This window comes from Lycium barbarum, chromosome 1 (genome assembly GCF_019175385.1).
Source record: "Lycium barbarum isolate Lr01 chromosome 1, ASM1917538v2, whole genome shotgun sequence".
NCBI classification, from domain to species: Eukaryota; Viridiplantae; Streptophyta; class Magnoliopsida; order Solanales; family Solanaceae; genus Lycium; species Lycium barbarum.
Genome location: NC_083337.1, coordinates 8,979,275 through 8,994,898, shown reverse-complemented (window position 1 = coordinate 8,994,898; position 15,624 = coordinate 8,979,275). Strand labels below are relative to the sequence as shown.

Below are 15,624 nucleotides of genomic sequence, written 5' to 3'. Positions count from 1 at the left end.
TTTTGGAGTTTGGTTTTTTCCTTTTTTAGTGTCTCTCAATTGGACTTGTTGAAAAAGGGTGTGTTTGGACAGTTTATGGATTTGGTTGATGTTCGCCTGAGTGATAGTATTTTCCATTGCTTGATCTTATCGCAACTTTCATCTAGTAATGATAGTGCGTTAAAGTTTAAGATATTTGATCGCGTGTGTGTATTTGATTCCGAGTCTTTTCGTCTTATTACTGGTTAGATTCATGTGTTGGCGATTTTAGTGTTGTGTCTAGCTGACCAAATAGATTTTTGAGACTTTATTTTCCAAATCAGGATAGAATAAGGTTGTGTGATCTCAAGAGTTTCTTACAGATCAAGTCAAGTAATCGTACTGGTGGTTTTTGGGAAAGATCTAGTGATCCTATTAGACTAGCTGAGGTCTATATAATGGAGAGGGTTTTGTTGGGTCGTAACGAGAAATGTGTTGTTAAAGGTCATCTAATGAAGATAATTGATGATGACAGTCTTCGAGTGTCTTATCCTTGGGGTTCTCTTAGTTTTAATTGGTTGGTACGGTTGATTCGTGGTTGTGTGAAAACTTTCAAGAACATGTCATCTACACGTTAAATGATTAGTGGTTTCCCTTACGCTTTAAATGTGTGGCTGTTGGAGGTTTTCCCTATCTTTCGAGGGTTTTCAAGTTTTCATGGTCTGAAGTCTCCTCGTATGTTGTCTTAGGGTCCTTCAAAGCAAGTTGATTATAAAGTTATTACTGATAATTTCTTCCACGCTGAAAAAGTATGTGTTTCCCTTTTGTTGATGCTTCTTTTTCTTGGTTCTTTTTCCCTCTTGTTATTTTTTGTGTTTTTGTCTAATTGATGTGTTTATATTGTGTTATAGAGATTCAAGAAATTTATTGTCCATGCTGTTGTTGTTGGTACGGAACAAGAGATGCTGGATTATCCAGTTGCACTTAAATTTCCTGATGATTCGGGCCCTTGTTCTTCCCGTGCGGTTTTGCCATCTGAAGTTACTTCTCAGATAGTTGATGTAAGTTGTACTTTGCTTTTTGTGTTTTTAGTTGTTTAATTGAATTCTGAGTTAGAGGCCTTGTGGTATAGTATTTTAGTAGGAGACATTTTTGTAGTCTTTTCTGTTTTGGTTATGGAAATTAAAGTTTATGCCCCTTGAGGCATACTTTTTGGTTTTGCAAAAGTAGAATCTGCCCTTTCCGGCATACATTTCTCCTTTCATATTTCAGTTCTGCCCCTACCGGCATACTGTTCTCATTGTGAGACTAATTTTAGTAGGTAACACATCTTGCAATCTTCTCTGTTTTGGTTTTGGAAATGAAAGTTTATGCCCCTTGAGGCATATTTTTTGGTTTTGCAAACTTAAAATCTGCCCGTTCCGGCATACATTTCTCCTTTCATATTTGAATTCTGCCCCTACCGGCAAACTGTTTTCATTTTCAGACTTCAGTTCTGCCGGTTCCGGCATACTTGTTCAACATTAATTTAGTGACATCAAAAGTAATGTATTGTTTTATTGATCTGTTATACAGGGTGTCTTTTCTAGTGTGAAGAAGCAACTTGATGATGAACGATTTACAATTGTCAATCAAGTAAAGGTATGGCTTTTTATTTTTTTATTTTTGAGTTTGTTAATATGATATGTATACTTTGCATGTTGCATTCGTTGTTTTTGTTTATTCTCATTTTCTTTTCTTCTTTGTTTAATTTTTTTTTCCCGTTGTTTTGTAGTCTTTGGATAGCCGTTTCGAAGAATTGGATAAAAATTTTGTTGGTGCGATTAATGCTGTGGATAGCTTAGTTCGTGTACATGATGAAACAAAGTCATGTGTAGCAGCTTCCGAAAGTGCTAAAAGAACTTGTTTAGAAAGTAGACTTGACAGTTTGGAAAGTAAATTTGATTATGTGATGCATTGTGTTGAAAGTTTAGTTCGACTGCATAGCGAAAACAAATCTTGTAAAGCTTGTGCATCTGGTAAAAGACAACCTGATTTGGGTTATTCAGTGAATGATGAGGTGAAGTTAGATGCACATCTTGGAAAAGATATGCAGGAATGCATGGAGAATATGCTTTGTAAAGCAAGGTCTACAAAAAATGAGACGTCTCTCATGCTCGATATGCTCTGTGATGCTGTTGTTTCTTCGTCAAGTCAACTGTCTGATAAAACTCAAACTCTTTCTCAGTTTGAAAAGGAATTTGTGAAAGAAAATGAAGACCGCGTTAAAGAAATTGCTGCAATTAATAATGCTTTTCAATGCGGAGATCATGTGTTTTCTTCTAATGAAGTATAACAAAATGTAAATGAAGTAGTAGCTACTGTTGAAGATAGTAGAAAACGTCCGAGATGCAAAGATGGAAACAAAGAAGATGATGGTTATCGTAATTGGTATTTGCTTACACCAAGCAGTACTCCAGTTGAGAAACGGTTGAGTTCTGCTGTTGAAGATATATATTGTACTGCAGAAGAGTTAGGAAAGTGAATTGATTTTTTTGTTGTTATTTACGGCAAGTGTTATGTTATTGTGCTTCTCCCTTTTTCGAATGAGGTATATGTAAATGGGTCTTTCATTTCTGTACATATAGTGAAATTTCACTTTTTCAAACGGCGCTCTATTGTAGTCTGCCTTAACCGGCATACTTTTGCCATTTTTGTGAACAGATGTTCTGCCCCTTCCGGCATACTTCTAAGATGGAAGTAACTGTTTTTCCTAAAAATAAAAAAGATAATTAAAAAGTGACTCTTGTTCCAAAACATCTCGAATAAGTGCGACAGTTACTTCCAATTAATGTATTGATTGTTTTATTTTAAAAAAAAAAATGGAAAGAAAAACTGAAAAATTCTTTGTATTTTTGTCAATAGTTGTGACAGTTACTCCAATTTAAATTTGAGTAACTGTTTTTGGTTTAAAAAAAAAAAATCTGCAAAACTTGCCGTATCCTCATCCAATTGAAATCCAAAGAGCTTAATTTGCAAAAGTCAAGCCAAATAATCTTGCAGCCTACGGCATAAGTTTGCCCGTTGGGAACAGAAGTTCTGCCCCTTCCGGCATACTTCTAAATTCGTAGTAACAGTTTTTTTTTTCGCTAGAAATAAAAAAAGATAATGAAAAAGTGACTCTTATTCCCAATATATCTAATAGGTATTTCTACATTTACTTCCAGTTGAAAATGTATTAATTCTTTTTTTAAAAAAAAAACTGAAGAACTCTTTGTATTTTTGTCAATAATTGCAATAGTTACTTCAATTCAAATTTCACTAACTGTTTAGGTTTTTTTTTTTTTTTAGAAAAAACTGCAAAACTCCCTGTATCCTCATTCAATTGAAATACAATCGTTTCAACAGTTATTCCAATTTAAAATCGACTAATTTGAACTTCTATATAAAGCCACACAATTATGCCTACAACGACAAATTCCTAACACACTTACATTATGCCGCTTTCGGCATAAGTTTTGTCACGCGGTTAGCACGTGTGCAGTTTTAAATTCTTTTTTTTGTTCAATATATATTTGCCCGCTCTTTCTGTAATTTACTTTTTATTTTCGTTTGTTCACTTTAAAGCTGAAGAAGGCAGTTTCTTTGTCACGTTTCCTATATCATCTTTATCAGTTTTTTCATTGATTTCTCTTAGTGGGGTTTCAATTTCATCTGTAAGTTATTAGTTACTATTTTATTACTTGTTGATAAGTTATTTCCTTCAATTGTTTGTGTCTGTATTTTATTTGAATAGGATTTTCTGTTGTTTTTTTTTTCCTTTTACGTTTTTGGTAATGCATTGTGGTAATGTATTTTTGTTGGTAATGTTTTTTATGTGTTTTTTTCCCTTTTGTTTCCTGATTGAATTTTATGTTTTGCTCATGTTAGTGTGCTAAATCATGAGATGACAATTTGGACAAGTTGCTGACTATTATATTCCTCCGGAAGAGTGGACAGACACACGCATCAGTGCTGTATGGCGAGGGGATGAAAAGTTTGTTAAATTTGTTGAGAAATTTCTTACAAAAGAACAGTTGGTAATTTTGAAGAATCATCCTTTTGGGAAATTTATGGAATTACATAATATAAAAATGTCGGGTATCTTGGTGAATTTTATGTTGTTGTCGGAAGTTCAGTGTTCTGAAACAAATGAAATGCATTTTAATATACAAGATAAACTTGTGACATTTACAGACCAATCATTTAAGAGAGTCACTGGGTTATCAATTATTGAACCTCATAGATCTTTCTATGCTAAATATAACAAAACCAATGACAGTCGTCTTTTGAGAAGATATTTTGGTGTTGAAGATGGTAAAAGGAATTTGGAAATGAGGGATTTGAAGAATGTGATGAGTGCTGAAAATGTAGATTTTGAAGATGACCTTGATGCGGTGATGCTAGTAGAGGTATACATTCTTGGTCGTGTTTTATTGGGCGGTAGAATTGATAAGAAGGTATTGTGGTAGCATATTGTATACATAGAGGACAGTGAATTGTTTGAGCAGTTTAATTGGGGGTCTTTGTGTTTTGTTGAACTCCTGAGATGTTTCAAATCAATATATAAGCAAGGGATAAACAGACATAACATTGATTATGGTGTTGTTGGTTTTGTTTTTGGCTTTAGCGTTTGGGTTTGGTCTAGGTTCAATGACTATCTCAGACAATATGTTGAAATTATTGGCGATTGTTGTGAACCTCTGATGTTGTCGTATGTCAGTAATAAATCTCCACATTTCAATGATGTCAAGAAATTGCTTGTATCCGAAGAATACATGAGAGGAAAGGTAATGGTGTTTATTGCCCTTTACTTTTCGTGTCAACTTTTAATGTGGTTTTCTTTTTCTATTTTGATGTAATTATTATTTATTGTTGTATGGATTTTACTTCAATAGCGAGGTAAAGGGGTGGTTGATGAATCTCCGGACAATTCAAGTGGTGATGGAAGTGAATCTGAAGATACCAGTATTGCTGGCAAATCCACTGAAAGCTCTTCTCTAGAGCGTCGCATTGAGGTATTTCTCATGGGTCCTCTCTGTTTTTCCTCTAAAAGTTTTGTTCTTTTTTTTTCTCTTGAATTTAACACTTTGCTGTATTGTTTATTTTCACAGTTCCTGGAAAATGTTTGTGATGTTAAATAGGATAGGATTTTGAATAATCAACAGAAGGAGAAGGCCCGGATGGATCAGCTGATTTCTGCTTTGCAAAAAGCAGGGTTAAATTTTGAATCCCAAACTGCTTCTGATGCTGAAAATATTCGTCGACATGTTGATTCTCCTCGTCATGTTGAAAAGGGTAGGCGCAAGAGCACAAGATCTGTTCGTAAAAGTACTACTGCTAAAAGGAAAACTAAACAAGCCATGTCTCGTAAAAATGTTGAGCAATCTTCCGTTAGGCAATGAAGAAGATCGGTGCAGTCTCATGTTGGGGAAGATATTGCTGATATTGAACAGGCATTTTGGGATGCTGAAACTGCCACCGGAGACGAGGGGGCAACGGTGTTGATTTGTCTAATGTTGAGGCTGAAATAATCAAGTAATTCAGATGGAAGATGTGCAAGCCGTTTCTAGTGAAAGAACCGTTGATGAGACAGAGTTGGGTGGCAAAATCCGGTTTTACAAGAGAAGAAAATTGCGCAAAACATTACAAGATGCAAATGCTTCTCTAAATGTGGTATTTGAAGATGTTTTTGGAGAAGGCCAAGCAAATGTGACATGTCCCATGGAGACAGATGTTGAACAAGTTGAATCTCTAAATGCAACCGAAAATGTTGAGGTTGAATTGCCTTCGGTAAATTTACATTTATACTTTGTTGTTTTCTAAACCTAAGTTTCCTGGCACACTTATCTGGTAGTTGACACTTTGTATGCTCTTTTTTGTTTTCCTTATGCAAATGATAGTTTTGCCCCTCCTGGCATAATCCCCCTTTTTATTGCAAACTCATGTTCTGCCTACTCCGGCATACTACCTTTTTCGCAAAGTTATATTTCTGCCTACACTGGCATACTTTTACTTTTTGAAACTTAGCTCTTGCCCCTTCCGGCATACTTTCACATTTTATATGCAAACTCATGTTCTGCCTCCTCCGGCATACTCATCTCTTTTGGAAAGTTACTTTCTGCCCACTCCGGCATACTTTTACTTTTTAAAACTTAAATCTTGCCCCTTCCGGCATACTTTTCCCTTTTTCAAGCATAAGGTTTGCCCCTTCCGGCATATTTTTCAAAACTTGTTCATAAATTTTTCTTTTTGTGAACCTAACTTTTGCTTGTTTCGACATAATTTTCAATCTTTTACCACTTTCAGAATTTGTTAATTTTTTATTTTAATATTTTTGCTTCGATGATGGATGTTGTGTTTCTTAATTTGTTACTTTATGTAGGTTGTTGTGGAGGAATAATTTGCCGGTGAACAGTTTGGTGACGCCAATCGTGAAGAATCCAACGTATCTCCACCGAAAGGACATATGACTAAAAATCTTGAGCAAATTCAAGATGACGCTGTGGTGGTTTCTGATCATCTCGAACGATATTTATCTCCTGCCAGAGATGATAGGATAGAAGAGGGTGATACGTTGGTGTCGCCTAATCATGATGAATCCATTGTATCTCAAGCTGAAGGAAATGCAACTGGAAATGTTGAGGCTGAATTGCCTTTGGTAAATTTACATTTATACTTTGTTGTTTTTAACACTTTGTTTGCTCTTTTCTGTTTTGCTTATGCAAATCATAGTTTTGCCCCTCCTGGCATAATCAACCCTTTTATTGCAAACTCATTTTCTGTCTACTCCGGCATACTACCTTTTTTCGCAAAGTTATATTTCTGCCTACGCTGGCATACTTTTAGTTTTTGAACTTAGCTCTTCCCCCTTCCGGCATACTTTCACATTTTATATGCAAACTCATGTTCTGCCTCCTCCGGCATACTCATCTCTTTTGGAAAGTTATTTTCTGCCCACTCCAGCATACTTTTACTTTTTGAAACTTAAATCTTGCCCCTTCCGGCATACTTTTCCCTTTTTCAAGCATAAGGTTTGCCCCTTCCGGCATATTTTTCGAAACTTATTCATAAATTTTCCTTTTTGTGAAACTAATTTCTGCTTGTTTCGACATAATTCTCAATCTTTTACCATTTGCAGAATTTGTTAATTTTTTATTTTAATATTTTTGCTTTGATGACGGATGTTGTATTTCTTAACTTGTTACTTTATGTAGGTTGTTGTGGAGGAACAATTGGGCGGTGAACAGTTTGGTGATGTCAATTGCGAAGAATCCATCGTATCTCCACCAAAAGGAGATATGGCTCAAAATCTTGAGCATATTAGACGTGAAACACCTGAAGCTCAAGTTTCTAACGAGGGTGATGAACGCGCTGTTGTTCCTCATATTGGTGTTATGCCCGAGCCTATTAAAGCGGTTGAGCTATTGAGGAGTGAACCAGCCAATGCAGACCCGGTTCAAGTCAGTACTCCAAGGGAGTCCGCTGTTGTTGATGGAAAGGATGAGAACTCTCAAGGAATAGAGGAAATTTTTCGATATGTGTCCTTTGAAGATATTGTAAATGTCGCTTCTTCCGCTGTCAAATAGAATACTGTTAGTCAAACCCCTCCTATTGCTGAAGAAGAACCTGTTGTTGAAGTGGCGGAAGTGTTATCTTCCTTGAAGACAAGGCGCCAGAGGAAAAGGAAAGTAGTGGGTGATACCCCGGCACCCGGATGGATGCTATATTCTGGACGAAACGATCTTCTTTTTGGGTCACGGAAGGACGAAAGTGACTGGGATGAACAGTACAGAAGGATGTGCCCATTCCATTACTTCAAAAGCAAACTGTAACAACCCAGGTCACCGCTTGTAGAAATTGTCCGCTTTGGGGCCTTCGCCCCTCACGGTTTTAAAACGCGTCTACAAGGGAGAGGTATCCAAGCACTTATAAAGCACTCTTCGTTCTCCTCCCCAACCGATGTGGGATTCGCCTAAATCGATATGAGATTCGCCTAAGGTAAGCCTTACACTCACCCCCCTTGGGACTTAGCGTCTTCGCTGAGGTTTGCCCCACCATCGGCTCTGATACCAACTGTAACAGCCCAGGCCACCGCTTGTAGAAATTGTCTGCTTTGGGGCCTTCGCCCCTCACGGTTTTAAAACGAGTCTATAAGGGAGAGGTATCCAAGCACTTATAAAGCACTCTTCGTTCTCCTCCCCAACCGATGTGGGTTCGCCTAAACCGATACGGGATTCGCCTAAGGCAAGCCTTACACTAGCTTTGTCACGCCCCGAACCATGGCCTGGGCGTAACACGGCACTCGGGCCTTGCTTGCATGTGTCCGAGCGAACCTCATGGCTTGCTTGTCAACATGGGCATCAAAACAATACAATCTATATGATGCAATTTAAATGAATCATGAAATGTAATTTGCGGAATAAAGTTTTAGAATTTTCTCATAACATGAAATATCATGAAAACATAATAGTCTGCAAACATGAAAGCATAGCTGACTCTGTGAACTAATATATGTCTATGAAACCTCTAAAACATGTCTGAATACTAACTACCAGGACATGACCCTGGACTACCATAAACTGAATACTAATGCAGACTCCATGTTGAACCCCGAGAGGAGTGGGGCTCACCAATAACCTGATAACTGAAGTGATCCTACTGCGCAGGTGTATGCTCCTGAAAATCAGTATCTGCACCGTGAAGTGCAGGCCCCGAGCAAAAGGGACGTTAGTACATGGTGAATAGTACTAGTATGTAAAACCTACTGAAATGAAGAACATGGCACAACATAGGTACAGGACATTAACCGAAACTGAATGTAACTTGAACATGAGCATGAAACGTGAGTAAAGTCTGAAAACAGTAAATCAATGGAAAATACATGTATGTAAAACTACTTGTAACGTGGGGAACGCTATAGTATAACCGACAACATGATCTGGTACTTGCGTTCTACCAGGGGAACACTCACACCTTGCCAGGGATATGCGATTTAAGTGATAATAAGCATGTAAGGATCCAAACTGCATAATGAAGGTGTTGCCTCCTTGCTGACAACCCTTATCCTACGGTGGCAACGTAGTTTCAGGCTATCTAAGCCTTCTCGGTTAACTAAGCAATTCCCAAAAACATGAACATGATATAGTTGGCTAAGAAGCCCATGATCTTCGTGAAATAACTTGTAATCATGATTTCACGAAATAACTTGTAACATGGTTTCATGAAATATCTTATAATATGATTTCATGAGATAACTTATCATAGTCTTGCAAACATGTTCTTGATTCATGAGTAATAACAATAGTTCAAAATCATATATATATATATATATATATATATATATATATATATAATTGACTTGAAAACATGCTTGTAACTTGCTACATAAAATCATAAAGTTTCGTATAAACATAATAAGAACACATGAGGAAGAATTCATGATTCATGGATTAAGCTAGGGTTCCTAATAACCGTAATGGAATATTAGGAATACAATAACGGATATAGATACAACATTTATGTACATAAATACATAATTACGGGCTACCAATATGTTGGGTTTAATGCCCTAGGGTTTGAACTTCATGGATATCAAGAAACGGAGCATGGGAAGAACGTAGAGATTCCCACATGTGGATGGAAGTTCTACATACCTTAATTGCTCCAAAATCTTGAATTAAAGACTTGAATTTTGGAGAAGATTTCCTAAATCTTGATTCTTGAACCTTGAGATGGGTTTTCTTGATAACCCTAGATTAGGAACAATTATTTCTTGCTTAGATCATTAAAGTATATGTTAGAATTGTGTTGGAAAGGTTTACTCAAGTTAGAAAGGGATTAGGGACTTGAATTCAACCTAGAACCATGATAAAACTTACCTTGAAAGGTTCTTAAGGTTTGGGACTTGTTCTCTATGAATTTAGGGTGATTTTTCGTGACTAGGGGTGTTAGGGAAATAAACCCCAAGCTTAAATATAACTTAAAACATGAAATCCTGACTTTTGACCCGAACCCGACCTGTTACGCGATGGATCCGCGATGCGGGGCCATCACGCGACATTCTGCTGCTTGATACTCAGAGTTGTACGATCGGCCCGCGATGTGGGGCCTTCGCACGCGCCCTGCAAAGCGACGTGTGTCGGTTCTACGCAGTGTTCGGTAAAATGGTCATAACTTCTTGTACAGAGCTCTGTTTGGGCTCCACAATATACCGTTGGAAATATATTTCAAAGCGCTACAACTTTCATGTTTTACGTTTTCTCAAATTGCCAACGGATTTTCACAAAATTTGACCTTAAGGCGGACGTATCGAAAATTTAGCCGATTCTATAGAATTTTAAGTGTCTTACTATTAGCCATATTGAGACGATCATATCTCCTTACTCTGATCTCTGATTGACCTGGTCCTTATATCGTTAGAAAGGTATTTCTACATACTACAACTTTCATTGAGGGTTCTTTCTCAAATTCCCAACTAATCAAGGAGTTATCGCTGCCCGAAGTAGGCCTATCAACCATTTTCGCAAAACGTTCAAACCTTCAGTTTTTCCACTAAAACTCTAATGATATGAGTCTAACCTTAGTTCCAAGATACGGGGTGTAACACAAACTTGCCGTGACCTTTCGGAAAAAATTTATCAATCCTCGAAATCTTCCACCAAGTAGCTTTCGACCTACTGGGTAAGTTTTTAGTTATTGTGTGCTTTCTTGCATTTTTCTTCCTTATTTTTGGGTTTATGTTTTTTTCTTTTCAGTCTTTTAAGTACAATCTCTGTATTTTTTCCCCTCCTGGCATAATCCACCCTTTTATTCCAAACTCTTGTTCTGCCTACTCCGGCATACTACCTTTTTTCGCAAAGTTATATTTCTGCCTAAACCGGTATACTTTTACTTTTTGAAACTTAGCTCTTGCTCCTTCCGGCATACTTTCACATTTTATTGCAAACTAATTTTCTGCCTCCTCCGGCATACTCATCTCTTTTGAAAAGTTATTTTCTGCCCACTCCGGCATACTTTTACTTTTTGAAACCTAAATCTTGCCCCTTCCGGCATACTTTTCCCTTTTTCAAGCATAAGGTTTGCCTCTTCCGGCAAACCTTATTCATAAAATTTCCTTTTTGTGAACCAAACTTCTGCTTGTATTTTTGTAATTTTTGTTCCCATTTCTTTAATCAGGGCAGAAGACGAGGTAATGTATCTTGGAAAGTTGAACCAACTCCGTGAAGTTTATAAGTTGGGTGATGTTGAGCCAAAATATAGGATGTATTTTTTGGAGCTGTACCATGATGTCTATGCGCTTAATGATGAGGTTCGTGATTGTCTTTTACTTTTTCTTTTCTTATTTTTCTATTAGTTATTGTTTTTTTTTTCTTTATTGCTGAATCGCTATTTATTTTTCCTTAACACAGCATATTGATGTGATGCTATATTATTTGAGGAAGAAAATGATGTATCATACTCCAGCTACCAATGTTGTTAAGTACACAACCGTAGATATGATGTTTGATCAGCTTGTGCAATTTGACATCAATAGATACTACGAAGACCCGGTTAATTACCACTTGTTTGCTGGCGGCAGTGATGATGCATTTTTGCTGAGTAATATTGTGTATGGGCAAAGAGGAAAATGTGGTATATCATGGGAGAATGTCGACAGGGTATTAATTCCTATTCGCCCAGGATATGATGATCCTAAAGCAATTTCTCACTATGTACTTGCTGTTTTCATGATTGATGAGCGTAAACTGGTAGTTTATAACTCACTCAATCATAATGATGATCGTTTGGTTCGCATTGTCTAGGCCTACTGTGGTATGATCCCTAAGTTGTTGATGGTCAATGATTTTCAATTATTCAGGCCATCATACAATAACTTCAGTAATCCGACATATACCTGGGTTGCCTGTCCAAAGCAAGGATCGTACGTTTCATTCTTATCTTTTTTAGCTTTTTCCATTGTTTTTTTGTTGATTTTTTTATTGGTTTTTCTTTTCTGTTGTTCTAAAACATCTCTCTTTTATGACTTTCAGATATTATAATTGTGGTCGTTTTTTTATCAAGTTTGCTGATATGCTGATTAGTGGTCAAAATCCTGCTGATTGGGATGGTTCTGGTTTGATGGACTACATGAAAGAGTGATCAATCAATTTAGTTTGTCATGGGAAAGATAAGCTCAAAAAGGGTTATGACACGCCACCAGATACAGCTGGAAGTGATTATCATGAGCCTAACGATATGGAGTGTGAGTATGAGATGAAAAAGAGAGCAAGATCTGTGAAGAAAGCAAAATAATAGTTTGTTTTAGTTGAGCTAGATATGTGAAGAAAGGAAAAAAATAGTTTGTTTTAGTTACTTTTGCACTATGTAATTTTTTTTCCGTGCGTCGTTGTGTTTTTTGTAAATGTTATAAGATTGTATAGTTTGTTTGTGTTATAAATTTCAACTTTAAGCCCCTTTGTAATTTGATGGTGTTCATTTTTAATCTCAACTTCTCTGTTCATAAAAGCTGTTATTTTGTTGAAAATCCAAGTTATGCCCTTTCCATCACAACTTCATGGTTGTTATGTAATAGAATTTTGTCGGGGTCGGCATAGTTTCTCATTATGTAAATAGAAGTTCTGCCCATTCCGGCATAATTTAAGTTCAGAAAACTTACCAAAACCAGCAACAAAGACAAACCCTTTGAAGTTATTGACCAGCCAAAATGTTTTTTATTGGGGATTATTTGTGACGGAAAGCTATTATTTTGTTGAAAACCAAAGTTATGCCCTTTGCATCACAACTTTATCGTGGTTATGTAATAGGAGTTTGCCGGGGTCGGCATAGTTTGTCATTTTATGAACAAAAGTTTCACCCTTTCCGGCAGAAATTAAGTTCAGAGAACTTGCCACAACCAGCAACAAAGACAAAACCTTTTAACTTTTTTCACCAGTCAGAACGCATTTTATTGGGATTAGTTGAGACCCCATAATTGTTATTTTAGTATGAATGAATTTTTATTTTTAGTCTATGTTGTTGTTTTTTTTTTTTTCCACTCCAAAAATTGTATGAATGAAATTTTAGTATTAATGAATGAAATATTTTACTTAGTGTTAATTGTATTGTGCTGAATGTTTTATCCAATTTTTCAGCATTTTAAAATATTGTATAAATAACAGAGCACATAAGTATGCCCCCAACGACATACTTATTTATTTTGTAAGCGGAAGACCTGCCGATTCTGGCATAAATGTAAAACTTGAAAACATCAGACAGAAACAATATTGTTGTGTCCCAAGGCATAAATCTATTAAACTTACCTGGATGTAGTCTTTGAGATACCAATTTTATTTTCCCGGCAAAAACTGTTATACATGCCACAGGAGGCATAAATTATAAAACTGGATAATTAAAGTTGATGATTTTTTTTTCCTCAATGTTTTATGGTAGAGAATTGTAGATTTCATGTAGGGACATTTATCTCTTGCTATTATATAGTCTTTTATTATCAGCAACAAGAAGATAACAACTTAATAAAAGAAAATAATAAAAGAAAGAATGGACAGAAGAATAAATGTGTGATAAGATGCTTGAAGTCTCAGTCTTCGTAATACCAAAGTTTTGCCATTTCTTTCAGGCAGAGTGTGCATTATGCGTCCAGAATCATAAGATAAATTCATATAAACCATGTATAAGAGTGTGATGTTAGGATGACAATTTCCTCTTCCTGTATCTTCTTGAATATGAATTGAGAGCTGGACTGTGGTTACAGGTTGCCCTAGTGTGTCCAAAGAACTTGCATCTACCACATCTGTATGTGTACTTTGTCGATTCTCTTCTTGGGCGATATCTTTTTGTCTGTTTTCTTCCAGGTCTTATTTTAACATCAGGCGGCGTTATTTTAATATCCATAATGTTTTGTGGAATAATGCATGAGTCTTGATTTCCAACTGATAGTATTTCACCTTTGTATGTCTCATGGCAGGCTTGTTTCTTGAACCAGTCCGCACAGTATGTAGATTTTGGCAAACTTCTTTTGTCTATAACTGCCATGGCATGTGTGCACGGTAACTCATCAGTTTGGAACTCCAAGCACTCACAAGTCATATTCTTCAGGTCTACATTGTATTGATATCCTTCATCTTTCACAACAAATTTGACGAGAGTTATGTTTTTTACATGTGAAAATTGACAATATAAATGAGTGATATTTTTTGTGGCAATTTTCAGATTATATGAGAGTTATGGCCTTTCCGGCATACTTCCTGTACAGTGAAAATAAGAGTCTGCCCCTTCCGGCAGAACTAAGTATAAAATAGGGTCATAGTTGTTCCTTTGTCCAGCATAACTTTTGTCTTTGGTTAATTTTAAACTATACATTGCTCATAAAACTAAGATTGAAGTGTGTGTTGATAAAATCTATTTACTTTCATTGTGAGCATAAAAACAGTGTCATAGTTATGCCCTTACCGGCATAATTCCATGCTAGTTAAAATAAGAGTCTGCCCCTTTCGGCAGAACGAAGTATAAAAATAGGGTCATAGTTCTTCCTTTATCCAGCATAACTTTTGTGTTTGGTTAAAATTAAACTATGCATTGCTCACCAAACTAATATTGAAGTGTGTGTTGGTAAAATGTACTTACTTTCATTGTGAAGCCTCTACTTATCTTTTCAAGCAGAATCTTTTCAGCCCAACATGTCAGGTCATGGGACGGTCCTATTGCGTCCAATTTTCTCTGGTAAAACCAATTTTGCAGCTTGTTCTGGATGTAATCAATACATGCCATTATTGGCAACTCCCTTGCTTTCCTCAATACAGAATTCATTGTCTCAACATTGTTTGTTGTGAGCATGTTGTAACGCCTATTGGTGTGGAATGAACGTGCCCATCTTTCCGGTGGTTCTTCTTCTATGTATTCTGCAGATTTTGGATCGATTTCTTGTATCTGTGACATATAGGTAAGAAACTCTGCCTGTTTGTAGGTAGTTGCTGCATTGTAGAACAGTGATAGGATCGCTTCGGATGGGAAATATTTCTGCAAGTTCTTCTCCATGTGGTAGATGCATATTCCATGCTGGGTATCTGGATACAGTTCTTTGATTGCAGTTGCAATTGATGAGTGGCGATCGGAAAGAATTGATAGGTATTTGCGCGTGCCAAACACCTTTTTCACGTGTCTGAAGAACCACCTGTAGGATTCATTATTCTCAGAGTCTGCAATACCAAATGCGAGAGGAAATATGCAGTTGTTTCCATCTTTTGCTACTGCTATCATGAGCACACCGCGGTATTTTGATTTCAAGAAGGTTGCATCCACCATCATTACTGGTCTGCAGTGTTTCCAACCCTCAATTGATGCTCCATGGGCGAAAAAAGCATACTTAAACTTATTGTCAGCGGTCCATTTGATGTTAGCAACTGTTCCAGGATTTCTTAATTTCATCATGTGAAGATATTGCGGTAGAAGTCTATAGTTATTTTCTGGGCTTCCTCTTATGACATTATAAGCGTGTTGGAGGGAACGCCATGCTTTGTGGTAACCAATGTGCAAGCCATATCTGCTTCTCATTTCTTCAATGACAAATTTGGGTGTTATCTCTTGTAGTGTATGGTGTACTAGGTCTGTAATGTATTCCGCTTTGACTTTTGAAGTTGCATTCCTCAT

The 15,624-nt window shown here is 36.6% G+C and overlaps 1 protein-coding gene across 1 annotated transcript; it reads right to left on the bottom strand.

Annotated features, from left to right (window-relative positions):
• Positions 1-13,662: 13,662 nt before the first annotated feature.
• Positions 13,663-15,624, bottom strand: LOC132609299 (uncharacterized). The gene is made up of 2 exons (XM_060323208.1): positions 14,841-15,624; positions 13,663-14,099 (listed from the first exon to the last, which is right to left on the bottom strand). The coding sequence occupies exons 1-2, from the start codon at positions 15,622-15,624 to the stop codon at positions 13,663-13,665; spliced, it is 1,221 nt and encodes a 406-aa protein (XP_060179191.1).